General features: G+C 41.8%; 1 protein-coding gene across 1 annotated transcript in view; it reads left to right on the top strand.

The window, feature by feature from the left end:
• Positions 1–603: 603 nt before the first annotated feature.
• GDI2 (GDP dissociation inhibitor 2) overlaps positions 604–27,182 on the top strand; it is a 48,470-nt gene continuing 21,891 nt past the window's right edge. Inside the window, exons 1-4 of the mRNA XM_003903348.5 lie at positions 604–898; positions 13,453–13,560; positions 17,582–17,681; positions 19,425–19,559. Coding sequence (XP_003903397.1) covers positions 854–898; positions 13,453–13,560; positions 17,582–17,681; positions 19,425–19,559 — 388 coding nt within the window. The 5' untranslated portion in view covers positions 604–853. The remainder of the gene's footprint in view (positions 899–13,452; positions 13,561–17,581; positions 17,682–19,424; positions 19,560–27,182) is intronic.

Raw genomic sequence — 27,182 nt, forward strand, 5'->3', positions numbered from 1 at the left:
GGTAAGTGCGGATCGGCTTCCCAATGAAACCTGGCCTTCACTTTCATCTCCGTTAAGGGTTACTTTTAGCAAAAGAAGCCGCTTTTCCTCCTACCACTTTCCTAAAGCGCCCACCGGCAACGCACCGAACAGGGAAGGCACAGAGCGGGAAACAGGACACGTGTGATTTCCGAACTCTTCCCGGCGGGCTCCGGGCCCCGGCGAGCCCAGCCCCGCGGGAGAAATCAAGGCCGCCACCCCCGAGAGGCGGCCGGACCCACGTTCCTCGCCCACGTGGCCGCCGCACGCACCCGCTCAAAGTCCAAGGACGGCGGTCCGACTCTGGGACCTTTGACCGAGCGAGCTCCCGCCCCGACGGCGGGAGTCAGAACCGTGGTGGCCGGCAGTACTCCGCTCCCGCGGTCCCGTGCACCTCCACCCCGGTCCACGCGCCGCCTCCCAGACCCCGGTGGCAGAGACCGCAACGGGAACCGGAAGCGAAAATGGCGACGCCCCGCCCTTTTCCTCTCGCGAGAGGCGGGGAAGGAAAAAAAGTTGGGCGAGTGACGGGGACAAAACCAATTAGAGTGCCGGAAGCGCCTGATTGGCGGCCCTCCCGGCGCCTGCAGGCCCCGCCCCGGCTGCGGAGGCTCAGTCACCGCCCTCCCCTCCCTGCCGCCTCCCCTTTTCTCCCCGCCCCGTTCTTCGCTTCCCGTCTGAGGTGGCGGCAGGTCTCGCCTTGTCGCCAGCTCCATTTTCCTCTCCTCTCTTCCCGTTTCCTTCGCGCCCGAGAGCGCCTCCCAGCCTCGTAGGGTGGTCACGGAGCCCCTGCGCCTTTTCCTTTCTCTGGTCCTGCGTCCGCGCCTGCCCCGCCATGAATGAGGAGTACGACGTGATCGTGCTGGGCACTGGCCTGACGGTGGGCGCCGGGGCTGAGGGGCCGGGGTTGAGCAGCCGGGGCGGGCGCATCCCCGGCTCCTGCACGGCCCGCGGGTCGCAGCTCCTGGGGGGTTTCGTTCTGCAGTCAGCCGTAGTTTTCGGGACGGGAGTCGTGGCTGGGGGCACGGGCGGGTTCGGGGGCGCCCCGCGTCCCGGGGCGATCGGGCGACTCCCACTGTGAGGGGCAGGCGGGGAAATGGAGATGCGGGCCGCGAGGCTTCGGGCGGGGTAACGGCGGAGCCCGGCCGCTGCGCTTCCCCCTTGCGGAAGCGGAGTGGAGGGAGAAGGCGGCCCGGGCCGAGGCTCCCGCTCCCCACTTTGGGCCAGTGACCTCTCCGGGTTGGAAACTAGCACCCGAGGCGGAGGGGACGGTGCAGGCCTCGCGGTTGCATTTCCTATTCCGCCTCGGCCGCTTCCCCGGGTCTGTCTGGCTGCCAAAGCCGAGCACGGGGTTTCCTGACAAGTCTTGGATAATCACTGCTTCGGAACTGCTAGGGCTTGATTAACTTATATTTTTGGAGAAAAGGCAGAAATTAGGCTTTTAATCCTTTCTCCCTCCTGCTAATAAGTATTATTGAATCTTTTTAGCCACCCTCCCTTCCCCCTGACCGAGCATCTGTAGAATTGGAATTGAGTTTTTTCAAAACTTGTCTATCAAATGCTTTCGCACCTGACCTTCGCCGCCTTTTCCTTTTGTTTGGTGGGTTCCCTGCCTCCTTTGTCTCTTCTGGACTCTTTTCCCCTAAGAATTGGATTGGTGATGGATTGCTAAAGGCCAAGTTCTCTGTACTCCGGAGCTTTTTTCAGGGAGTTGGAAGATAAATCAGTAACAACACGAAGAATGCATTGTAATATATATGAATGCAAGGTGTACCTAATACCATGGTATATTGATTTTCCTGGTTATGTGTCTGCTTAGGGAACTTTAGGTTAACTGTAGATAATGCAGGCAGGTTCTGTAGTTTGTACTTTTTCTGTTTTTTGTGTTTTTTTTTTTTTTTTTATGAAGACTTCCTCTTGCAAAAGAATTTGGAGAAAACCATTTTAACTATCGATTTTTGGGAACTTTGAAATTCTAACTTTGGGCTGCTTGATCATAATTAAGATGAATACTGATGTAAATCTTGTGTATCCTATGTTCTCTGACTTTAAATTCCTGCGTCATTTAATGTAGACTTCCACTTCAAATTTTTTGAAATTTATTATAATCTGTCAGGTTCAAACTAATTTTTTTTTTTTTAAACAGGTAACATCCCAAAATAACACTTTTAAATGTCTCTAGTCAAGAAAAAACCTTTGAACTTTTATTTGGCTAATTTTTTAGGAAAGGTTTGTTAAGACTTAGAATGGTGTTTTTTTGGCCTGTCATTTTTCTGTTTATAGTTATATGCAATTATTAGAGAATATTCATTCAGAATACTTTGTTATGTTTGACAAATTCAGGAATAATCCTGTCAATGTCTTTGAAAAGCTGGAAGACTGTTGGATGCCTAAATGAATAGGCCCTACCCACTGCAGGTTTTGTGCTGTTTTTTTAAGTGCCTAATTGGGATTCCAAACTGCGCTTAGTAGTTTGTGGTGGATTTTGCCCGTTGGAATGGGTAGTGCTGCTGCCAGCGTGTTGTTAGAGCCGGTTAGTTCCACCGTTTTTCTATGGTTGTTGCTGGTCTTTCAGATTTGCTCACAATCAAGGTCAGTTGAGCATGGACGAGTGAGTGCAAATCCACCATCATGCAGGCTTCCACAAGCCCCATTCACATCACTTTGTATCAAAGATGGTGAAACAGTCTTTTTATATAACAAGTTAAGATAATGCACTTCGTTTAAATTTTCATTTGGATTGTGAACTTTTTGATAAATGGTAGATGCATACTTAACTAGAAGTCAGACCAATTTCTGCTGTCATTTTGTAGCTGTGATAACTTTAATCTCTGTGAGCCTGCCTAAGTTTTCTGAGATGTTCTTTGATAATTATATCAATTCAGGAGAATCACATTATTACCATCCTTGATAGGAGTAGTGATGACAGGATGATTTTGATAATGAGAAATCTTATGTCCTTATTTTTAGTGTTACCAGGAATTAGATGACTAAAAATTAGAAGAAGAGAAAACCAAAGTTAGCACTCAGAATTAACTTTTGAGTGTCTGGAGTTAAATTAATTTTCTTGAAATTTACTTTATATTTAGTGCCTGAGATTTAAGAACCTAAAAAAAGGCAAGTGCTTTCAGTGCTGGGAACTTGTTACTTTTAAAGAAGTGTAAGGAAGTGCTGGAGTTGCTGTGTTGCTTAGTGCTGCCATTGTTTGTATGAGTTAAGTCCAAGCTCGTAATCACAAATATTGATAGTCATTTTAATCAAGAAGATACAAAATGATATGGCATAAAGGAGTAAAATCTTCATTCTGTGTATAAAAGAAATGGAATATTCCACACAATTGAATTTTCTAAGGAATTAAGGGTTATCTCTAAAGAGCACAGCTTTTGGATAATGCCTTTCTAAATGCTGTCACAACTTCTCTAACAAACTAAGAAACATAATTTACTTGATAACTAAGATTTCACATAGTGAAGATTAATTATTGTGTTGTGCTGTAACATGGTGAAGCCATGAAGACCCCGCCAGCTTTGTAGGAACTTTTGCCCCCTTTACTCTCAGGCTGCTCTGCTTTTTGAGCTCTTGAGTTTACTCTTCAAATTTTTTCCCTCTGTCTTACTTTACCGTTAGGCTGGCAACTTTTACTTTTCTCCGCTTTCAGCATGTGTGGGCAGCCTCTCACCACATATTTTGCACATAGTTCACTATGGACTTGGAAATAAGTTCACGAGTCTTGTTAGACATAGTAGATTAAAAAAATAAGAGTAGTTCCACAGCTATTTGTGCTTCCCAGAGGTTTTTCTCTTCCGGTTTTTTTTTTGTTCTACACAGTAAGGATTTATGAGTAGAAATATATACTTTAGTGATATTTAGCCAGATGATTCTCAGCATCATATGTCTAAAAACTTGCTTTACATCCCAGATACTTTTCCCCATTTCTCTTTATCAAAATTTTGTGATTTCAGATTCAGAGAAGGTTTTATACTTGATTTTAAAATTATGAACTATAATTCAGATTGCCTCTTGGGTTTGCTTAATCTTAGATTTGCTCTTTGAGAGTTCTTGCTTATAGCTGTGTTAGAGTTCTGTAGACAAAGGACTTTCTATTCACTACAGTAGTGAGCATAGGATCAATATTTGCAAATGCGTATTACACTTAGGAGCTGTGTTGTAGGCAGTTTAAACCAGCGTTAAGCATCCTGGCCAAAACAAAATACAAGTGAAATTAGACATATTTTAGCATGTAGAGATGACAGTAGTGTGACATTGGGTTTTAAAGACCACTGGTAGATGTTCACATGCGTGATACACTGCAATTACCTCTGTCTTCCTTCCCATGGTACCTGATTGGAGACTCTTACTGGAGTAATAGTTTCAGTTATTTAAACTTCCAGTGACTATTGTGATCAGTTATGGGCAGTAAAAAGGTAAACACAGAACCTGTCTATAAGTAGCTTGTTCTCGTGTTGGGGAGTAACTAATAATAATTCGTATGAGAAAGCGGTAAGTCCCCTAAGAGGTGCACTTATAGGAGTTCAGACAGGGAGTCGGGGAAACCTTCATGAAGAAGGAGGTATTTAGCTGGCTTTAAAAAATGTTGGCAAGCTTTGAATGGAGGAATGATTTTTTAGGCAGAGACCTGTGTAAGTCAATGTTAAGTCAAAGATGTATGTAGGGAATGGGGAGTGGTTTATTTTGCTTGAAACAGGTTTGGAGAGAGATTCTAGGCTAAGAAATGTGAAAATTATCTTCAAGGCAGTGAGAGAGGACTTTGAGCAGGAGAGTGATATAATTAGCCACATTTCAAGAGAAGGTATCTTTTGACAGTTTTTTTTTTTTTGAGATGGAGTCTCGCTCTGTTGCCCAGGCTGGAGTGCAGCGACGTGATCTCGGCTCACTGCAACGTCTGCCTCCCAGGTTCAAGTAGTTCTCCTGCCTCAGCCTTCTGAGTAGCTGGGAATTACAGGTGCCCGTCTCCATGCCCCGCTAATATTTGTATTTTTAGTAGAGACGGGGTTTCACCATATTGGTCAGGCTGGTCTTGAACTCCTGACCTCAGGTGATCCACTCGTCTAGGCCTCCCAAATTGCTGGGATTACAGGCGTGAGCCACGCCTGGCTGACAGTTTTTAATGCGATGTATTGGAGGGGCAGAGTCATTTAAAGAAACATTCTTCATAAAACAAACAGCCATTTTTATTATGTTGTTGATTTAAGATATATGCCATTGAAATGAACTGATTTAAAATTTTTCTGGTTAATATATTTTCACATATGTCTAGGTAAGTAGTTTTGAAAAGGCACCTTAATATTAATTATTAGATACTTTGTACTCCTGGTCACATTTGTGTGTATGTGTTTATATCTGTAGTTTTGCTTTGGGTTTTTTTTTTTTTTTCATAACAACAATACTTTTTATTTCTAGACAGAGCTCTCTGTTACCCAGACTGGAATACAGTGGTTCAATCTTGGCTCACTGCAACCTCTGCCTCCCTGGTTAAAGTAATTCTCCTGCCTCAGCCTCCCAAGTGGTTGGGATTACAGGCGCCCACCACCATGCCTGGTTAATTTTTGGGTATTTTTAGTAGAGTTGGAGTTTTACCCTGTTGGCCAGGCTGGTTTCGAACTCTTGACCTCAGGTGATCTGCCTGCCTCAGCTTCCCAAAGTGCTGGGATTATAGACGAGAGCCACCGTACCCGGCCCATAACAGAACTTTAAAATGCAGTAGGATTTGATAGGGCTAGAGGATTTTTTTGTTTGTTTTTGAGACAGGGTCTCAGTCTCTCACCTAGGCTGGGGTGCAGTTATGTGATCACAGCTCACTGTAGCCTCAACCTTCCAGGCTGATGCGATCCTGCCGCTTCAGCTTCCCAAGTTAGCTGGAACTACAGGAGGCATGTGATTTGGGTATTTTTTGTGGAAATGGGATTTTGCCATATTGCCCAGGCTGGTCTCGAACTCCTGCCTGGGCTCAAGCAGTCCTCCTGCCTTGTCCTTCCAAAGTGTTAGGATTTCAGGTGTGAGCCACCTTGCCCAGATGGAGTATAGAGTTCAGTTTGTCACTAGGTGTTTAGTTTGTCACTAGGAAGGTATATCAAAATACTAATAAATTTTGTCTCTGTTCCCTTCCAAGTCTAAATTGCTCTGTAATTGGGGGTGGGGAGTGGGCATTAATTTTTCAGCATACTATTTAGTGTTACTGGCCATGGAAACACCATTTAGGTGTAACAATTCATATATAGAAATTCCATTCAGCCTCTTCAGGTGCTTTGTCTAATATGTTTGGATGTTGTCCAGATGAGTTATTCTGTTTTTGATTATTGCAACTCTGGTGTTATGTGTAGGGTGCTGAAGGAAGGGAGCATCAGTATCGCTGATGGTTCTGTTCCCCAGCCCCACATCCACATATCTACACATACTAGCACTTTGGTGCAATTAAACATTGAAAACCATTTTGGCTGGTTACCTCTTTTTATGTAGGAGAACTATCAAGTGCCAGGTGGGTGACAGATGCTAGTGTCATATAGAACTTGGATTCTGAAGATGATTTTATAGTCTTAGTGATTTTGGATGTGAATATATATTCTTATCCTGCTTAGGTCATTTGTAGGTGAGTTTGAAGTTAGAGTGGGTACTCTTACCTGTTACATTTAAAACTCATATGTTGGTGAATATTCATTCACATACAAGTTTCCTGGTTACAGTTAGCAGTATACTTGACGTACATGATGGACCAGCTTTTCTAGTGTGAAAAAGAGAAGCTTAGTTTCTATGGCTTTAATGTGCTTTGCTTGTGAATATTGTGTATTCACCAGATAGGTTGTAGTAGAATTTAATTTTGAGCTGGTAATTTTGGAAAATACTAAAATTTTAGGATCATTAATATATACGCTGTGCCCAGATATGACTGATAAATTGTGTCAATGAATTAATGACTTCACCCCATGTGTTAAAACATGTTTAAAGTTTTAAACATGTCCCAAAGTTTAAAGTACTATGTTTGTGCTATTATATATTCTTTTAGCAGTGTGGAAGCAGTCTTTTATAATAGTTGGGTATAGAGGAACCCCTGGGCCTGCAGACTTTTTATTAGCTTTAGTTAGCTCTTGTCATATTTGCTCCAAGTGGTGCCTTTGAAGGTAGTTGCTGTTAGCTCTTTGGACTCGGCCACATCTTTAAATTACTGGGCTCTTTATTTTAGGCCTCAGTGCTTGCTTTATAGCCATAGTCCAGTGGATCATGCTTAGTGTGAAAGGTTATGTATAGAAGCTGTGCAACACTCTAATTTGCTTGCGGAGATTTTGCTTTCAAAAGTTGAACCCTGCAGTCTACTTTTGACAGCTGGGAATGTAACTGTTCTTCCTCTGTTGTGTCATAACTTATTTTTAAGATAGTAAATATTTTATTTTCGTATGTAGAACTATATGTTGGTGCTGCTTTAGGTTGTTTTCTTTCCCCCCGCCCCCCCCCCAAAAAAGGTGAATTGTTTTAGTCAGTATTAGGCTTGATTTTTGTAGTTGTGAAATATCTTCATTTCCTTTTATGAAGACTTAATGAAGAAGGTGAAAAGGCAGGCCACAGAATGGAAGAAGATAATTGCAGCACATGTAACGAAGAAAGGATTTATATATAGTATATAAAGTACTTTTATAAAGCAGTGAGAAAAAGACAGCCCATTTAAAAAATGGGGAAAGGCACTTATCAAAAGTGCCTTATCACTTAGCTTGATCATCAGTGAACAGTTTTTTTTTTTTTTTTTTTTTTTTAAAGTTTTCTTTTGTAGAGATGAGGTCTCACTAAGTTACATAGGTTGGTGTTGAACTTCTGAGCTTGAGCGATTCTCCCACCTTGGCCTCCCAAAGTGCTGGGATTATAGGCATGGGCCACCGCGGGTCCTTAATAATTAATCAACTATTTAAAAAGTATTCAACCTTATTTGTCCTCAGGAAATGCAAATTAAATCACTTCTTAATTAGAATGGCTACAATTAAAAAGGTAACAGTATAAGTGGTCAAGGATTTGAAACAGTGGGGACTTTCACTGCTGACAAAAGTGTAAATTGGTACAACCGTTTTGGAAAGCTGTTTGGTAATATCTGTTGAAGTTGAACGTATTTATACTCTTCTTGATATATAACAGAAATGCACACTTAAAAGACACATGTGAGAATGTTCATAGAGCATTATTTGTAATAGTAAAAAAACTGGAAACTATCCAAATATCCACCAAGAGTAGAATGGAGAAGTAAATTGTGGTATATTCATTCAATGGAATCATCTACAGCTGTGTTACCCAAAGTGCGATGCATAGATCAGTTGCATCTGCAATACCTGAGAATTTACCAGAAATGCAGAAGTTTAGGCCCCAACCCAGATATTACACAGAGTCAGAATCTACAGTTTAACAGGATCTCCAGGTTATTCTTATGTATAATAAAATTTGCAAACACAGCTTTTGTAATTCTCGAAATTGGTCCTGGACCAGCATCAACAGTATCACCTCATCAGCATCAGTGGTGGTGACACCTGTAGTCCCAGCACCTTGGGAGGACAACGCAGGAGGATTGCTTCAGCAAACCTTGCTTTGCAGGGCCAAGGCTGGGCAACATAGTGAGATCCCCGTCACTACAAAAAATTAAAAAATTAGGCGTGGTGGCACATGTCTGTAGTCTCAGCTACTCTGGAGGCTGAGGTGAGAGGATCTCTTGAGCCTGGAGGTTGAGGCTGCAGTGAGCCATGATCACACCACTGCACTCCAGGCTGGGCAACAAAGTGAGACCCTGTCTGCCCCTGCCACTTTTTTTTTTTTTTTTTTTTTTTTTAAGAGCAAATTCTCAGATCCAGCCTCAGACGTACTAACTCAGAAGCTCTGGAAATAGGGCCTAGCAGTCTGTTTCTTCAAGCCCTCCAGGTGATGTGGATACAACCTGAAGTTTGGAAAGCTGCATAGAATTTACATTTCTAACAAGCTGGCAGGTGATGCCAAGTCAGGAACCACACTGAGATGCCCTGCTTGCAGGGTTAGCCATATACTCTATAAAGCTCCAGATAGTAGCCGGGTGCCATGGCTGACACCGGTAATCCCAGCTCTTTGGGAGGCTGAGGCGGGTGGATCATCAGGTCAGGAGTTCGAGACCAGCGTGGCCAAGATATTGAAACCCCATCTGTACTAAAAATACAATAATTAGCCAGGCGTGGTGGCGCATGCCTGTAGTCCCAGCTACTTGGGAGGCTGAGGCAGGAGAATCGCTTGAACCCGGGAGGGGGAGGTTGCGGTGAGCTGAGATCGTGCCATTGCACTCCAGCCTGGGCGACAAGAGTGAAACTCTGTCTTTGGGGGGGTGGGCGGGAAAGCTCCAGATAGTAAATATTTTAGGTTATGTAGACTTTCTGGTCTCTCTCACAGCTGCCCAACTCTGCTGTGGTACTAGGAAAACAGCCATACACAGTATGTACATGAACAGATGTGGGTATTTATAATAAAACTTCACAGAAATAGCCTCCAGGCTGGATTTGTCTCATTTCTGGGGACCTTTGCTCTATAGCAATGAGAATAAATAGACCATGCAGAAAACATGAAAGAATCTTGAAACATGTTGCATAATATCAGATGCAGAAAGTTAATACACATGATTACATTTTTATAGAGTTCAGAAGCAGGCAGAACAAATCTTTGCTATTAGAAATTATGAGAGTGCTGGGGGATGGTGGTGGTTATGATTGGAATAGGGCATGAGGGCCTTCTGGAGTGCTCAGAATGTTTTGTTTCTTGAGCCAAGGAAAGAATGATTCAGGCCGGGTGTAATGGCTCACATCTGTAATCCCAGCACTTTGGGAGGCCAAGGTAGGCAGATCACTTGAGACTGGGAGTTCAAGAGCAATCTGGCCAACATGGTGAAACCCCATCTCTACTAAAAATACAAAAATTAGCCAGGCGTGATGGTGCATGTTTATAATCCCAGCTACTCAGGAGGCTGAGGCAGGAGAATTGCTTGAACCTGGGAGGTTAAGGTTGCAGAGAGCCAAGATCGCGCCGCTGCATTCGAGTCTGGGCAACAGGGTGAGACTTCTATCTCAATTAAAAAAAAAAAAAAAGAAAAAATGATTCACACTTCTGTAGTAAAATTTGAACCTCATGGTAAGTAATTTAAAACATTTAAAAAGTACTAAATGAATAGATACGTTATGGAAGAAAACTTGAAATTTGTGTGAATTTTAAAAATACGGGTTTCAAAGTCAAATAGACTTGTAGAGAGTAAGATTGTTCTTTGACCTCTAGGGTCCTTTGGATAAATTTGAGAAATATTAAAGATTTATAAAGAATCATGGAATTTCCTTTGTCTCTTTAAGAAATAAAACACTGATCACCAAAACCCTTTTTGAGTGATTATATGCCCCATCCCTGTGTTTCTTCACATTAATTGTATTTTTTCCCTCTTCTTAATTTGGTTTGTCTTCGTGTATTCGTGCTTGCTTTATCTTTTTCTTGAGAGTGGTCATTTATACTTTTTGGTTGATTGTCAATTTATTGGTGGTTGTCCTATATGCTTTGCTTAGGGCTCTAGTATTCAAACTTTTTAGTCTCAGGATCTGTTTACATTCTAAAAATTAAAGGATCTTGAAGAGCTTTTGTTTATAAAGGTTGTAGCTATTGATATTTATCATATTAGAAATGGAGGAATAAATAATTTACTGACAAATAATAAACTAATTACATGTTAACATGTATAACAGTTTTAACTGTATATGTACTTTTTTTTTTGTTATTGAGATAGGATCCCACTTTGTCACCCAGGCTGAAGTGCAGTAGCCTTATCACGGCTCACTGCACCCTCACCCTTGGGGGTTCAAGTAATCCTCCCACCTCTCAGCCTCTTGAGTAGCAGGGACTACAGGTGCTCACCACCACACCCAGCTAATTTTTGTATTTTTTGCAGAGATAGGGTTTTGCCCTGTTGCCCAGACTGGTCTCCAACTCCTGGGCTGAAGTCATCTGCCTGAGTATATTTTCTAAAAATTGTGAGAAGACTATCAATATTTTACAGTTTATACAAATCCTTTAATGTCTGGCTTAATAAAACAATTCACATACATGCTTCTGTGTTCAGTTCTGTTGTGATATATTGTCTCGGCTGAAGTATATGAAAACGGGTCTCACACAGACATGTAGTTGGAAAAGGGAGGAGTAATTAAATAGCTTTTCAGGTTTTTGTAGATATTCTTTGGTTTACACAAAAGCACAAGTGGTAGCTTTTAAAAGATTGATTCCATTATGAAATCTGAAGCCACATTAATGAATGTTTTATATTCTGATATATTAAAACCCATTGATCTAGCTTGCACTTTAAATTCCTCTTTTTTCCTCCTGTGTGATTTTGTAATTTCATTCATCCGTTATTTGGAAAATAAGGTTTACTCTGTGTAAAGTGGGTCTTCTCAATGTTGACACATTTCATTTTACAATATCAAAAATCATGTTTGTTAGTATTGTCACTGATAATGTCAGAAAAGTTCTTCATGTATTGGGGAACCTGACGTGCCCATGGTGGTAGTTGTAAGCTTTCCATGATTCTTTTTTTTTTTTTTTTTTTTTGAGATGGAGTCTTGCTCTGTCACCAGGCTGGAGTGCAGTGGAGCGATCTCGGCTCACTGCAGCCTCCAACTCCTGGTTCAAGAGATTCTTCTGCCTCAGCCTCCCGAGTAGCTGGGATTACAGACATGCGCCACCACGCCCAGCTAAGTTTTGTATTTTTAGTGGAGATGAGATTTCACCATGTTGGCCAGGATGGTCTCAATCTACTAACCTTGTGATCCACCCGCCTCGGCCTCCCAAAATGCTGGGATTACAGGTGTGACCAGCCGTGCCCGGCCAAGTTTTCTATAATTCTAATTTTCATTTAAAATTTGACTTTTTGTTATTGGCAACACGTGCCAGTTATTTTCCTTTATGTTCTTTGAGAAAATATCAGATACCTAAATCTGAATAACCACAGTTTGTTGGTCAGTTCTTTCAAATAAAAATGATTATTCATTAAAAAAGTAGCTAGTTCAGCTTACAGATCCGTGGCACAGAAGGTTTTCCCTGAGCCGAAGTGCTATCTGTATTCTTCCCATTTTGTCACACACAGTGTTTAAAAGATGACTATTGAAGGGTGTATGTTTAATAAAGTTAATTTTTTTGCAACTCAGTCTTGCTCTGTCGCCCAGGCTGGAGTGCAGTGGCGTGGTCTCAGCTCACAGCCACTCAGCTCACAACCTCTACCTCCTGGGTTCAAGCAATTCTGCCTCAGCCTCCTGCCCTGCTAATTTTTGTGTATTTTGTAGAGACAGGGTTTCACCATGTTGCTCAGGCTGGTCTGAAACTCCTGGGCTCAAGTGATCCACCCGCCTCAGCCTCCCAAAGTGCTGGGATTGCAGGTGTGAGCCACCACGCCTGGCTAATAAAGTTACTTTTTAATGCTTTTGTCAAGGACTTTTTTTTTTTCTTCAGATGGAGTTTAGCTTTTGTTGCCCAGGCTGGAGTGCAATGGCACGATCATGGCTAACCACAACCTCTGCCTCCCAGGTTCAAGTGATTAACCTGCCTCAGCCTCCTGAATAGCTAGGATTACAGGCATGTGCCACCATGCCCGGCTAATTTTGTATTTTTAGTAGAGAGGGGATTTCTCCATGTTGGTCAGGCTGGTCTTGCTCTCCCGACCTCAGGTGATCCACCTGCCCTGGCCTCCCAAAGTGCTGGGATTACAGGTGTGGGCCACTGTACCCACCCTATCAAAGACATCCTTAAGTGAATGCCTGGCGATGAAGAATATAATGACCACTAGTATAGTTTAGAGCCCTGTCTTAGTTTTATCCACCATTGATTTTATATCATCAGTGGAAATGTCAACACTGTTTAAAAAGGTGACTAGGCCGGGTGCGGTGGCTTACGTCTGTAATCCCAGCGCTTTGGGAGGCTGAGGCAGGAGAATCACCTGAGGTCAGGAGTTCAAGACCAGCCTGGCCAACACGGTGAAACCATGTCTCTGCTAAAAATACAAAAAATTAGCCGGAGTGGTGGGCACCTGTAATCCCACCTACTCAAGAGGCTGAGGCAGGAGAACTGCTTCAACCTGGGAGGTGGAGGTTGCAGTGAGCTGAGATTGCACCATTGCACTCCAGCCTGGGCAACAAGAGTGAAACTCTATCTCAAAAAAAAAAAAAAAATAAAAAGGTGACTAATGTCTTAGTGGTATTATGAAACAGTTTTAATCTTGGGATGCACAGGGGCCTGCATACCACACCTGGTTTCTTAAGGGCTTTCTTCATAAATTATGTTATGTTGCATGAATATAAGTGTAATTACTAAGAGAATGTGTAATGGCGGGCTTAAACAAAAATGATCTGTTTTAAACGTGCTGTAGAACTTTCTTTTCAAGATACTATGCTTTTTCTATAGGAATGTATCCTGTCAGGTATAATGTCAGTGAATGGCAAGAAAGTTCTTCATATGGATCGAAACCCTTACTATGGAGGAGAGAGTGCATCTATAACACCACTGGAAGATGTAAGTGTCAGTCAAATTTCTTTTTTTTTTTTTTGAGACAGAGTCTCGCTCTGTCGCCCAGGCTGGAGTGCAGTTACTATCTCAGCTCACTGCAAGCTCCACATCCTGAGTTCATGCCATTCTCCTGCCTCAGCCTCCCGAGCAGCTGGGACTCCAGGCACCCGCCACCACGCCCGGCTAATTTTTTGTATTTTTAGTAGAGACAGGGTTTCACCGTGTTAGCCAGGATGGTCTCGATCTGACCTCATGATCTGCCCGCCTTGGCCTCCCAACGTGCTGGGATTACAGGCGTGAGCCACCGCGCCCTGCCAAGTGTTAGTCAAATTTTATATGCCTTTCACACTTTGTATTTCACTTGTGAATCTCTACCTTATTCCTTAGAGATGGTCTTATTTTGTTTTATTAAATAGAATATCTGGAGCACTGTTTTTCAGGAGCTTCTAGTTTGAAGCTCATAGAATTTACATTTTCACTTCTGTTGCTATGTGGAGCAGTTATCTCAGCGTTAATAGGGTACAGTCTAGGAAGGGGAGGGTAGAGGATCACCTGATGTGCCAGCGCAAGTCCAGTGCTTTCCTCATGGTTTTATTTATTCTCTCAGTCCCTCAAAGATGTTTTTTTAATCTCCATTTAACATAGTCTCTGGGGGGTTAAAATCTGAGATGGGTTGTAAACCTGTTACGTGACTACAAAACTTAGTTCCTTTTGCTATACTGCCCTGTTTCCTACTTTTTTTGAACATGGACACATAGCCTTTCCACAGTGCGTTTTAACATATTGATTTGTTTTTCTGTGTGAGGTTTGTTGAACACCTACATGTATGGATATGACCTGTACTGTGTTTTATGGGAGATAGTTATCATCAATGACTTTTATTTAATCAGTGACTTATTAGACAATACTTATCAAAAAGGATGTTTTTCTATATTCAGTAATACAGAAAGACTTAAAGAATAATACGATGTTTAAAAAAAATCTTCCATTGGAGTTCAGCAGTTAACATTTGCTGTATTTTTTTCATGTCTCTTGTTTTGTTTACTGATTTTGATCCATTGAAAGTAATAAGACATAATGAGGCTTGAGCAAAATATTTCAGCATTCATCTGCTAAGAATAACAGTCTCCTACATAAGCATAATACCATTATATCATATCCAGAACCATATTTAAATTTCCCAGTGATCCCAGTAATCTCTTAATGTAGCTGTTTAGTATTTTAGTATTTAGTCTTTTGTATTTGGTACAATTTTCTCTTTATTCTCTTATTTATTTATTTATTTTGGAGACAGAATCTTGCTCTGCCGCCCAGGCTGGAGTGCAGTGGCACGGTCTCAGCTCCCTACACCTTCCACGTTCTGGGTTCAGGTGATTCTCCTGCCTCAGCCTCCCAAGAAGATGAGATTACAGGCGTGCACCACCATGCCTGGCTAATTTTTGTATTTTTAGTAGAGACGGGGTTCCACCATCATGGCCAGGCTGGTCTCAAACCCTTGACCTCATGTGATCTGTCTGCCTTGGCCTCCCAAACTGCTGGGATTACAGGCGTGTGCCACCACGCCTGAGTGCTTTATTCTTTGTTGTTGTTTGTTTTTAAATGGCAGAGTCTTGCTCTGTTGCCCAGGCTGAACTGTAGCAGTGTATTGTAGCTTGCTGTAGCCTAGAACTCCTGGGCTCAAGTGATCCTCCTGCATCAGCCTCCCAAGTAGTGGGGTTAAAGATGCATACCACCTGCCTGGCTTATTTTGTTTTTTGTAGAGATGGGGTCTCTCTGTAGGTGTTGCCCAGGCTGGTCTCAAACTCCTGGCCTCAAGTGATCCTCCCACCTTGGCTTCCCAAAGTGTTGGGATTATAGGTGAGAGCCACCATGCCTGGGCACCTCTTTATTTTCTTAATCTACAAATCTCTTCACAATTTTTTTCTTTTCTTAATTTTGTTTTATTTTTATTTTGTTTTTTGAGACAGAGTCTTGCTTTGTTGTCCAAGCTGGAGTGTAGTGGTGCAGTCTCAGCTCACTGCAACCTCCATCTCTTGGGTTCAAGTGATTCTCGTGCCTCAGCCTTCTGAGTAGCTGGGATTACAGGCGTGGACAACCACGCCTGGCTAATTTTTTGTATTTTTAGTAGACATGGGGGTTTGTCCTTGTTGGCCATGCTGGTCTTGAACTCCTCAAGTGATCTGCCTGCCTTGGCCTTCCAAAGTGCTGAGATTACAGGTGTGAGCCTCTGCGCCTGGCCTAGTATATTTCTTAGCTGATCTTCAATACAATGAGTAAGATTTCTTTTCCTTTTTTTCTCCCCAGATGTATTCAGAGAGTCATGAATTTTTTTTTTTTTTTTTTAAGATGGAGTCTTTCTCTGTCACCTAGGCTGCAGTGCAGTGGCACTATCTCAGCTCACTGCAACCTCCACCTCCTGGGCTCAAATGATTCTCGTGCCTCAGCCTCCCAAGTAGCTGGGACTACAGGAGTACACTATCATGTCCAGCTAATTGTTTTGTATTTTCAGTAGAGGTGGGGTTTCACCATGTTGATCAGGCTGGTCTCGAACTCCTGGTCTCAAGTGATCTGCCTGCCTTGGCCTCCCACAGTGCTGGGATTACAGGCATGAGCCACCGCGCCCAGCTAGAATTTTTATTGAATAAATATCTACTAATTTTGCTTATTCTGTTCTACCTTAGCAGTAGGATTCATGAGCTCAAGTTACTGTTCTCTAACTTTACAAACTTTTTGAAATCTGAGCTTCATTTCATTTCATGTGAATTATAAATTAATTCAGTATTCTTACCACATCATAAAAGAACAAAAGGACATTTTTGGAGGTGATGGATATGATTGGTACCTTGTGGTGATGTTACGGGTGTACCCTGTGTCTAGAGTCACCAAAATGTACGCAGAAAGTAGGCAGTTATTTATGTATCAGTTATACCTAAGTAAAGCTCAAAAATTATAAATGAACTGGAACTAATTTTAATTGTCTTTTCTGATTAGGAAGAATCTAAGGTTTATTTTGAATTCCTTACATAATATGAAAGCAAAATTAAGCCTTTGATAGCTTTTTATTTGGGAGAGAATGAATTTAAATGATTGCTATTTGTCAGAGACACCCTAGTTCTGCATATACAGTCTGTGTAGAGAACTATACAGTGTCATTGACAAATAATCTTGTTTTATTTATTTATTTATTGAGATGGAGTCTCGCTTTGTCACTCAGGCTGGAGTACAGTGGTGCCATCCCAGCTCACTGCAGCTTCGACCTCCCAGGTTCATGTGATTCTCCTGCCTCGGCCTCTTGAGTAGCTGGGATTACAGGCACACACCACACCCAGCTAATTTTTGTTTTTGGGATGGAGTCTCACTCTGTTGCCAGGCTGCGGTGCGGTGGCGCTATCTTGGCTCGCTGCAACCTCTGCCTCTCGCGTTGAAATGATTCTCCTGCCTCAGCCTCCTGAATAGCCAGGATTACAGGCGTCTGCCACTGCACCCTGCTAATTTTTGTATTTTCAGTAGAGATGGAGTTTCACCATCTTGGCCTGGCTGGTCTTGTACTCCTGACCTCCTGATTCACCCGCCTCAGCCTCCCAAAGTGCTTGGGGTTACAGGCGTGAGCCACCATGCTTTGCCAATTTTTGTATTTTTAGTAGAGACGGGGTTTCACTATGTTGGTCAGGCTGGTCTCAAACTCCTGACCTCAAGGGATCCACCCACCTCGTGGATTAGAAAGTGCTGGGATTACAGGCATGAGCCACCGCGTCTGGCCTTGTTTTATATTCTTTCTTTTCTGCTAGTGAAAAACCTTACTTCTGCCACATTTGTTAATTTTAACATTTATGAGTTTAGTAATTAACTTATATATATATATTGGACCTTGCTAAAAATTTTATCTGATAAAAGATGAAATGCCCTTATACTTTACTAGTGTCGTGGTGTTTAGTTATACTAAAAGCACTTAATAAAAAATATGTACATATTGTAATAAAAAATTAAATTTTGTTAACATTATGGCTATTTTTTCTTTTGCTTTTAGTTATACAAAAGATTTAAAATACCAGGATCACCACCTGAGTCAATGGGGAGAGGAAGAGATTGGAATGTTGACTTAATTCCCAAGTTCCTTATGGCTAATGGTAAAGAATTCTAACTTAAATCTATGACAGTACTTTGATTGCAATTTTACTATCAAAACTAACTTTTGACAGAGAGTACTATTCTGGGTATGAGGAACTGGATTTTGTTGAATGGAACAGCATGGTGAGTAACATGGTCCATTAGATGTCTGGAGTCAATAAGTTAGAAAAGGAGGGAAGGGGTTATGACTTATTAGTAATCGGTTCTGTAGAAACAGATGCTGCTGTGGCGTAATACATACCAAGATTGTAAGCCTTTGGCATAGACTTACCTGTTGATGGTTATGACAGTCTTAAATAACTGGGCCTTTTGAAACAGCATTATTTTAATGTTTTTCTAGTTTGTAGGGTTTTTAAATTGTATTTTCATCTTTTTTTTATTTTAGAGGATCTAAGTTTATTTTTCTTTTTTTCTTTTTTTTTTTTTTGAGACGGAGTCTCGCTCTGTCACCCAGTCTGGAGTGCAGTGGCATGATTTTGGCTCACTACAACCTGCACCTTCTGGTTCAAGCAATTCTCCTGCCTCAGCCTCCCGAGTAGCTGGGATTACAGGTGTGTGCCACCACGCCCAGCTAATTTTTGTAGTTTTAGTAGAGACGGGGTTTTACCATGTGGGCCAGGCTGGTCACTGACATCAAGTGATCTGCCTGCCTCAGCCTCCCAAGTGCTGTGATTACAGGCTTAGTATTTTTTTAAATTGCTGTAATATTAGTACTGTTTTCTGAGATGACATTGAAGAACTAAATTTTTGGTTATAGGTCTGTTTGTGCGCATGAAGCAAAGCATCTGCTATCCTTTTTCCTTGTTTGAGTTTATATTCTATTGTTTGTTTTTATTAATTTTTTTTGGAGACAGGGACTCTGTCACCCAGGCTGGAGTGTCGTGATGCAATCATAGCTCACTGCAGCCTTGACTTCCTAGGCTCAAGTGATCTTCTCCCTTCAGTGTCCTGATTTGCTGGGTGTCTCACCACACTGGGCTAATTTTTTTGTGTTATGGTAGAGATGAGGTCTCACTGTGTTGTGTGGGTTGGTCTCGGACACTTGGGCTCAAACAGTCCCTCCTTGGCCTCCCAAAGTGCTGGGATTACAGGTGTGAGCCACCTGTGCCTGGCCAATAATGCTATAATTCCACACCTCATATCTCTAATAAATTTTTCATTGCTTTTGCAAAAGCAAGTTGATAAAATTATTAACCTTTAAGTTGTAATATTAAAAAAACCTATGTATTCAACCTTGAGTAGAAAAAATAAAAAATAATAAAAACTTGTAATACGCAGTGCAATAAGTATGCATTCTGGTTGTCTTATTTAAAATATGACTTTGGAGATTATTTTGGGCCAGGCACGGTGGCTCGTGCCTATAATCCCAGCACTTTGGGAGGCCATGGTGGGTGGATTGTTTGAGCTTAGGAGTTTGAGACCAGCCTGGGCAACATGGCAAAACCCCATCTCTACAAAACAATAAAAAAAAAAAAATTAGCCAGACATGGTGGTGCCAGGTACTCGCGAGTGTCAGGCTGGAGGCTTGCATGAGCCCAGGAGCTGAGGTGAGGTTGCAGTGAGCTTGTGATCGTGCCATTGCACTGTAGCCTGGGCAACAGGGAGACTATGTCTCAAAAAAAAAATACTTTGTTGGAGTTATTGAACACTGTTAGGAAAAATTTGAGAAGCTGTTAGTATTAGTAAATGTTCTTTATAATTTATAGTCTTAAGTTATACTTTGAATTATGTGACTTTTCTAGGTCAGCTGGTTAAGATGCTGCTTTATACAGAGGTAACTCGCTATCTGGATTTTAAAGTGACTGAAGGCAGCTTCGTTTATAAGGGCGGGAAAATCTACAAGGTTCCTTCCACTGAAGCAGAAGCCCTGGCATCTAGTAAGTAGTTTTATTTTCTCTAGTAATTAGTTTTATTTTTCTCAGAATAATGAGATTTTATACTGGAAAAGAGTCTTAGAGAAGACCCAGTCAACAAATATTTATTGAATGTCTATCATGTGCCAGACACTGTTCTAGGCAGTTGGGAACACATCAGTGAACAAAATGTTCAAAAATTCCTACCCATTTGAAGCTTAGAGTTTAAATGATCATCTATAGACCATCTACCTTGTGGCTGGTGGATCTGAGCTTATCTAGGGTTAATAGTGTTCTTTTCATAGTAATTCATAATGGCTATGCTTTCTGTTGAGTATTTGCTGTGTCTAAAGGCTTTGTATTGAACACTCAATATCATTTTCTTATTTGACTTCTGAAACGTCTCTATGACATAGGGTCTCCATTTTATAGGTGATGAAACTCAGGCCTAAAATTGCATAGGTAGTAGGTAGCTGGGATAAGTAGCTGGGCTGGAATTGAAATACTGGTAGTGTGGCTTCAGAGCCCCAGTGCTTAATCATGTTACTAAGCTTACCCTACACTATATTACCCAATGTGCCAGCAGGAGAAGTACTCGTTCTGATGATGCTCATCTTCTAGTTGGTCTTGTTACTAATCCCCAATATCTTTGATTTTAGGAACTCCTGGTGAGTTTGGAATGAGATACATATATATATATATATATTTTTAAGATGGAATCTCGCTCTGTCACCCAGGCTGGAGTGCAATGGCGTGAGCTCGGCTCACTGCAACCTCTACCTCCCAGGTTCAAGCGATTCTCCTGCCTCAGCCTCCTGAGTAGCTGGAACTATAGGCATGTACCAACACGCCCAGCTAATTTTTGTGTTTTTAGTAGAGACGGGCTTTCACCATGTTGGCCAGGCTGGTCTTGAACTCCTGACCTTAGGTGTTTTGTCTGCTTTGGCCTCTCAAAGTGCTGGGATTATAGGCATGAGCCACTGCTCACGGCCGCGCCTGGCCTTGGAATGATTTATTCTCCCCAAGTGCTGGGATTACAGGCACGAGCCACTGCACCCAGTCTTGGAGTGATATTTATTCTCTGCCCAACATTATTTCCTCTGTTGCCTCACCAAAGAGTTCTGGTTAACATTTCCTATTTCAGTGTCTCTCTTAAATAGCAAACACTCTAGAAAATACCTTTTGTTCTTCAAGACGTTTTAGTCCTTGTATGGAGCAGTTTGGGGAAGGATAAATTTGTATAACTAAGGGTAGGTGAGGGCTCCAGGGAACTTAGAAGAGGGGAAGATATAGACTGGGAGAATAGGAAAAGTGCTCATAAGTTCTGTCATAATTATTTTGACATCAGTGCTGAAAGGTTTTCTCATCTGTAAACCTAATTTGAATTATTATGGCAGTTTCCTCTATCTCTATTTACTTCTGATTAGGGGAGAAAATATTCGGTATAAAATATTAAAGACATAGCCAGAAAGTAAAAAATACCGCAAAAATCAGGGCTAGGTTAGGATTGACAGTTGGGGAAGGGAAGGAACAATTTCTCATTCAGTTGGGGGTAGTTAGTAGTGTAATCATGGGTTCAAAATTATTTTAAATCTTTTAAATGACTATGAAAGTTTAATCCAAATAAAGTATCTTCATAGAAGTAGGAGTTTGAGTTTGAATAGAATCCTTTTTAACAGTGGCGTGGTGTGGTGGCTCACACTTGTAATCCCATTGCTTTGGGAGGCCATGGTAGGAGGTTTAATTTAGGCCAGGAGTTGAAGACCAGTCCGGGCAATGTAGCAAGACCTTGTTTCTTCAAAAAATAAGAAAATTAGCCAGATGTGGTGATACGTGCCTGTAGTCCCAGGTATTGTGGAGGCTGAGGCAGGAGGGTCGCTCGAGTCCAGGAAATCAAAGCAGCAGTGAGCTGTGATCGCGTCACTGTGCTCCAGCCTGGGTGACAGGGAGGCCCTGTCTCAAAATTTTTTTTAGATAAAAATAAAAAATAGAATTTTTTTTTTTTTTTTTTTGGGACAAAGGTCGTAGGTTCTTTCTTTTACATTTTCTTTCTTGGAGCTCTTATTTATATTAAAGCTTCAGTTACCTCCTTCATCTAATAGAAATTATCTTTTGACAGTTTTCTCTAATTTTTTCAGATATATAAAACACATAGCTTGAAAGTTAAAAGGTATATTTAGAGTCTTGGTTGCATTCTTACTTTTCTTTTTTTTTTTTTTTTTTTTTTTTTTTTGAGACGGAGTCTCACTGTGTCTCCCAGGCTGGAGTGCAGTGGCGCGATCTCGGCTCACTGCAAGCTCCGCCCCCCGGGTTCACGCCATTCTCCCGCCTCAGCCTCCCAAGTAGCTGGGACTACAGGCGCCTGCTACCGCGCCCGGCTAGTTTTTTGTATTTTTAGTAGAGACGGGGTTTCACCATGTTAGCCAGGATAGTCTCGATCTCCTGACCTTGTGATCCACCCGCCTCGGCCTCCCAAAGTGCTGGGATTACAGGCTTGAGCCACCGCGCCCGGCCGCATTCTTACTTTTCTACTTCCATTCTTTCTGACCTGTTAGGTAATCATTTTCTGGTTTATCCTTCTTCTGTGTTTTTTTTTTTTTTTTTTTTTTACATAAGTGCATATGCTTATGTATATATTTTTAAGGTTAGGCTTATTGAGGTATAATTTATGTACAGTAGAATTCACTTATTTTAGTAAACACTTTTATGCATTTTGACCAAATCACTACACCTTATCAGCATCTCTATATCGATGGAAAGGATTTTGAAATCTTGAGTTGCAGGCAAGAAAATTCTAGGCAGAATGAAGGAATGGGGTAAGGAAAGGTGGAGAGGTGGCAAAGTTCAAGAGATGGGTGGATAAGAACAAGTTGTTTTATAATTTTAACAAGAACTCAGTTTTTTGAGCACTTACGTGCTAGGCATATATGTATTAAGTACTTTATGTGTATTATCTGACTTTATATAGTTCTTCACTGCAACCCTGTGAGATGCAGGTACAATTATTATATTTTATTTTACAGATGGGAAAGCTGAGGTATAAAAGGAAAGCACAAAGTAGTATAGCTAGTATCTGGTGTGGAGCCAGGTCTGTTTGACTTTAGAATCCCACACTCTTAACCACAAGAAATAGTATATTCTTACAGTATATAAAGCTATTAATATATTGCTTTTTAGATATTTTAAAAATCATTACATACCTTCTAATTCTTTTTTTTCCATACTAAATACTTGAGTCTCCTTAGTTTTTTCTCATATAATGTGCTATCTAGATCTCTTGGCCACTTTTTGGAAATTCTCTAATTAGTCAAGATCCTATATATAATATGGCAGCCAGACCAGAGACAGTATCCCAAATGTTTTCTGCTCATTCAGTATAAACAGGACAGTTACTTTTTCTCCTTTGTCACCCAGGCTAGAGCGCAGTGACACAATTTTGGCTCACTGCAACCTCTGCCTCCTGGATTCAAGCAATTCTCCTGTCTCAACCTCCTGAGTAGCTGGGATTACAAGCTGGGATTACAGGCACATGCCACCAACACCCAGCTAATTTTTTTTTTTCTTGAGACGGAATTTTGCTCTTCTTGCCCAGGCTGGAGTGCAATGGTGTGCTCGCCACAACCTCTGCCTCCCGGGTTCAAGCAATTCTCCTGTCTCAGCCTCCCGAGTAGCTGGAATTACAGGCATGCGCCACCATGCCCGGCTAATTTTGTATTTTTAGTAGAGACGGGGTTTCTCCATGTTGGTCAGGCTAGTCTCAAACTCCCAACCTCAGGTGGTCTGCCCACCTTGGCCTCCCAAAGGCTTGGGATTACAGGCGTGAGCCACTGTGCCTGGCCATAATTTTTGTATGTTTTAGTAGAGATGGGGTTTTGCCATATTGGCCAGGCTGGTCTTAAACTCCTAGCCTCAAGTGATCTGCCTACCTCGGCCTCCCAAAGTGCTGGAGTTACAGGTGTGACCCACTGTGCCCGGCCCCAGAACATTTATTATGTATTTATTTTTTTGAAACAGGGTCTCACGCTGTTGCTCTGGCTGGAGTGCAGTGGCACGATCACAGCTCAACGTAGCCTTGACCTCCTGGTCTCAAGCGATCATCCTGCCTTAGCCTCCTGAGTAGCTGGGACTATCGGCATACACATGCCTATAATGGTGCATCTTAAAAAATTTTTCGTAGAAGTGAGGTCTTGCTACGCTGTCCAGGTTGGTCTCGAACTCCTGGACTCAAGCAGTTATCTCTCTTCAGCCTCCCAAAATAGGCATATGCCACCATGCATGCCTATAGTGGTATAATTTATTTTTTGTATAAACAGGGTCTTGCTATATTGCCTAGGGGTCTTGAATTCCTGGGCTTAAGCAGTCATCTCTCCTCAGAGTCCCAAAGTTTTAGCACTACAGGCGTGAGCCACTGCACCCAGCCAAGAACATTTATGATTCATGGGAGGAGGTCAAAATACCAACATTAACAAGAGTTTGGAAGAAGTTAGTTTCAACCTCTTAGATCACTTTCAGAGATTAAAACTTCAAGACTTGTGACACTTCCGAAACTACTAATAGTCTGTTGTTGAATGGAGGCCATACGGATAACATAAATAGCCAAGTAGTTGATTAACATTTATTTTATATGTGATTTTTCTTTCTTTTTTTTTTTTTTGAGACTGAGCTTTGCTCTTGTTGCCCAGGCTGGAGTGCAATGGCGGAATCTTGGCTCACTGCAACTTCCAATTCCCAGGTTCAAGAGAGTCTCCTGCCTCAGCCTCCCCAAGTGTCTGGGATTACAGGCATGCACCACCACACCTGGCTAATTTTTTGTATTTTTAATAGAGATGGGTTTTACCATGTTGGTCAGGCTGGTCTTGAACTTCTGATCTCAGGTGATCCACATGCCTCAGCCTCCCAAAGTGCTGGGATTACAGGTGTGAACCACCACACCTGGCCTTGTGATAATGTATTATATAATGTGTTCTTACAATCAAGTAAGCTATAGAAAAAGACAGTGCCCCTAAGAAAATGGTAAGGAAGAAAAAATACATTTACAGTACCATACTGGATTTATTGATACCAGAAGTTTAGTGTGTGTGTGTGTGTATGAGATGAATTGTCTGTCTGAAATGGCGGGCAACTGCAGCTGCAGACCTGAAGTCAGCTGGTACGTTTCAAGGGATTCAACTTTTTCTTGTAATGTCATGACTTTACTTCTTGGGAGCACTTCAGCATCAGTGGCATTCCCTATGGGTCCTACATTTTACTCAGTGTTTATGGTGTTGCACTAAACACGATGAAAAATATGCGAGAACAAGGACAGATCACTTTTTACTGTGACAGTTTACTGGAGAGGTGAACTGCTCATGCAGAGATGATTATTGTCACATAGTTTTAAGAGACTCAAACACTTGAGCTCACCACATTAGCGACAAGAGGTGGCTACAGAATTATTAAAGTAGTACAGTATGTACTCCAGTTAATCTTATGCATTTAAGACTTAATACTACATCTTTGTTTACAGTGGCACCATGTTTGGTCTGTGTTTGTGTGCATAAGTTTTGTGATTAAATTTTAATTTTGAAATAGAATTGTGTATATTTATGATAGTAAATAATATCTACATATATTTTATGCATTCATGACATACTTTACTTTTTTCTAATTTTTTTTGATATTTCTATTTTTTTGGTATTTCTAGGCTATGCAGTTCATCTGCAAGTTTTTTCGAATTGTCACAGATCTGCCGGACTTGTTGCTGCGCATCTGTAATCCTAGCCACTTGGTAGTCTAAGGCAGGAGGATTGCTTGAACCCAGGCGTTTGAGGCTATAGTGTGCTATGATCACACCTGTGAATAGTCACTGCACCTCTAGCCTGGGCGATATATACAAATATAGCAAGACCCTATCTCTTCAAAAAAAAAATCATTTGGCCGGGTACTGTGGCTCATGCCTATAATCCTAGCACTTTGGGGGGTTGAGGTGGGTGGATCACTTGAGCCCAGGAGTTTGAGACCACCCTGGGCAACCTAGTAAGACCCCTGTATCTATAGGAAATAGAAGAAAAATTAGCTGAATAGCCTGTAGTCCCAGCTACTCAGGAGGCTGATGCAGGAGGATTGCTTGAGCCCAGGAAGTTGGTGGTTACAGTGAGCCGTGGTTGCACCACTGCACTCTAGTCTGGGTGACAGAGATCTCATCTCAAAAAGGAAAAAAAAAATCAAGTAAAATAAAATGTAGAACTTAAAAAACAAACTTGACTGGGCACAGTGGCTCATGCCTGTAATCCCAGCACTTTGGGAGGCTGAGGCAGGCGGATCACTTGAGTTTGGGAGTTTGAGACCAGCCTGTCCAACATGGTGAAACTCCATCTCTACTAAAAATACAAAAGAAATTAGCCAGGTCTGGTGGTGCATGCCTGTAATCCTAGCTACTTGGGACACTTACGTGGGAGTATTGCTTGAACCTGGGAGGCAGAGGTTGCAGTGAGCTGAAATCGCGCCACTGCACACTCCAGCCTGGGTGATAGAGTGAGACTCCGTCTAAAAAAAAAAATCAGTACATTTATTGACAAGAAAAAATCTACATCAAGCTTGTTTAGTATGTGGTCCAGGGTAGCTTTGAATGCAGCCCAGCAGAAATTTGTTAAGTTTCTTAAAACATTATGAGTTTTTTTTCACAATTTTTTTTAAGCTTATAGCTATCGTTAGTGTTAGTGTATTTTTTGTGTGGCCCAGGGCAATTTTTTTCTTCCATTGTGGCCCAGGGAAGCCAAAAAGTTGGACACGTCTGATCTACATATGAAGTGGCAGTTCAGACGCGTTACTCAGGGAACAACTGTAAATACAGAAGGGCATATGCGATGGTGACACATCGCTGTGGGGAAAGAGGAAGGAGGGAGTGCGAGAAGGATGCTTTAAACAAGGCGATCTGGGATGGCATCAGCATAGATAAATAGTAGCTGTAAGAAATTACACAGTAGGACTAGGTGCAGTGGCTCACACCTGTGGTTCCAACACTTTAGGAGCCTGGGCAACATGACGAGACCTGTTTCTATGGAAAAAAAAATTAAACACAGTAGGAAACACATTGATTTGAACTTTTTCAATTAGGAGTTTTTCAGAATGAGCACTGGGTGTCTGGAGTGTTTGTAATACAATTATATCTGGTTCTGGTGCCATAACAGCTAGTCATTGAGACCACTATTTGGCGCCATGCATAGCAACATGGAATTAAGGGATGGAAAAACAGCTAGGACGTCTACTGTGCTGTGTAAAACAGGAGCGGCACTGATTTCTGTCCCTCTCTGGGTAAGGATCAGGTAATGGAGGAAAATAAAGGAGAGGAAAGAGAAGGGAACATGATAGATTTTGATTTTGATTAAAACAGAAGTTGGTAACAGCAACTCAAGTTTCTATTAAATAAACAAAAGTTGGGAGATACTCCAAAACAACTGTTAGTAATAGCTTTAGGTTCTGACAGGCTGTGCCGACCGGAATATGATACGTAAGTTTTAATTGCATTGAAATAGTGATTCATGTTTCCTTTTGCCTGTCTTACACCCAGCTCTGACAACTACACTTGTGTCTTAAGGATGGTGCTGATGTGGTAATAGGATATTTCTATTCAGCCTTATGCCTTTACTGTGTGTACATTCTGTCCAT

The sequence above is a fragment of the Papio anubis genome, chromosome 11 (genome assembly GCF_008728515.1).
Source record: "Papio anubis isolate 15944 chromosome 11, Panubis1.0, whole genome shotgun sequence".
NCBI classification, from domain to species: Eukaryota; Metazoa; Chordata; class Mammalia; order Primates; family Cercopithecidae; genus Papio; species Papio anubis.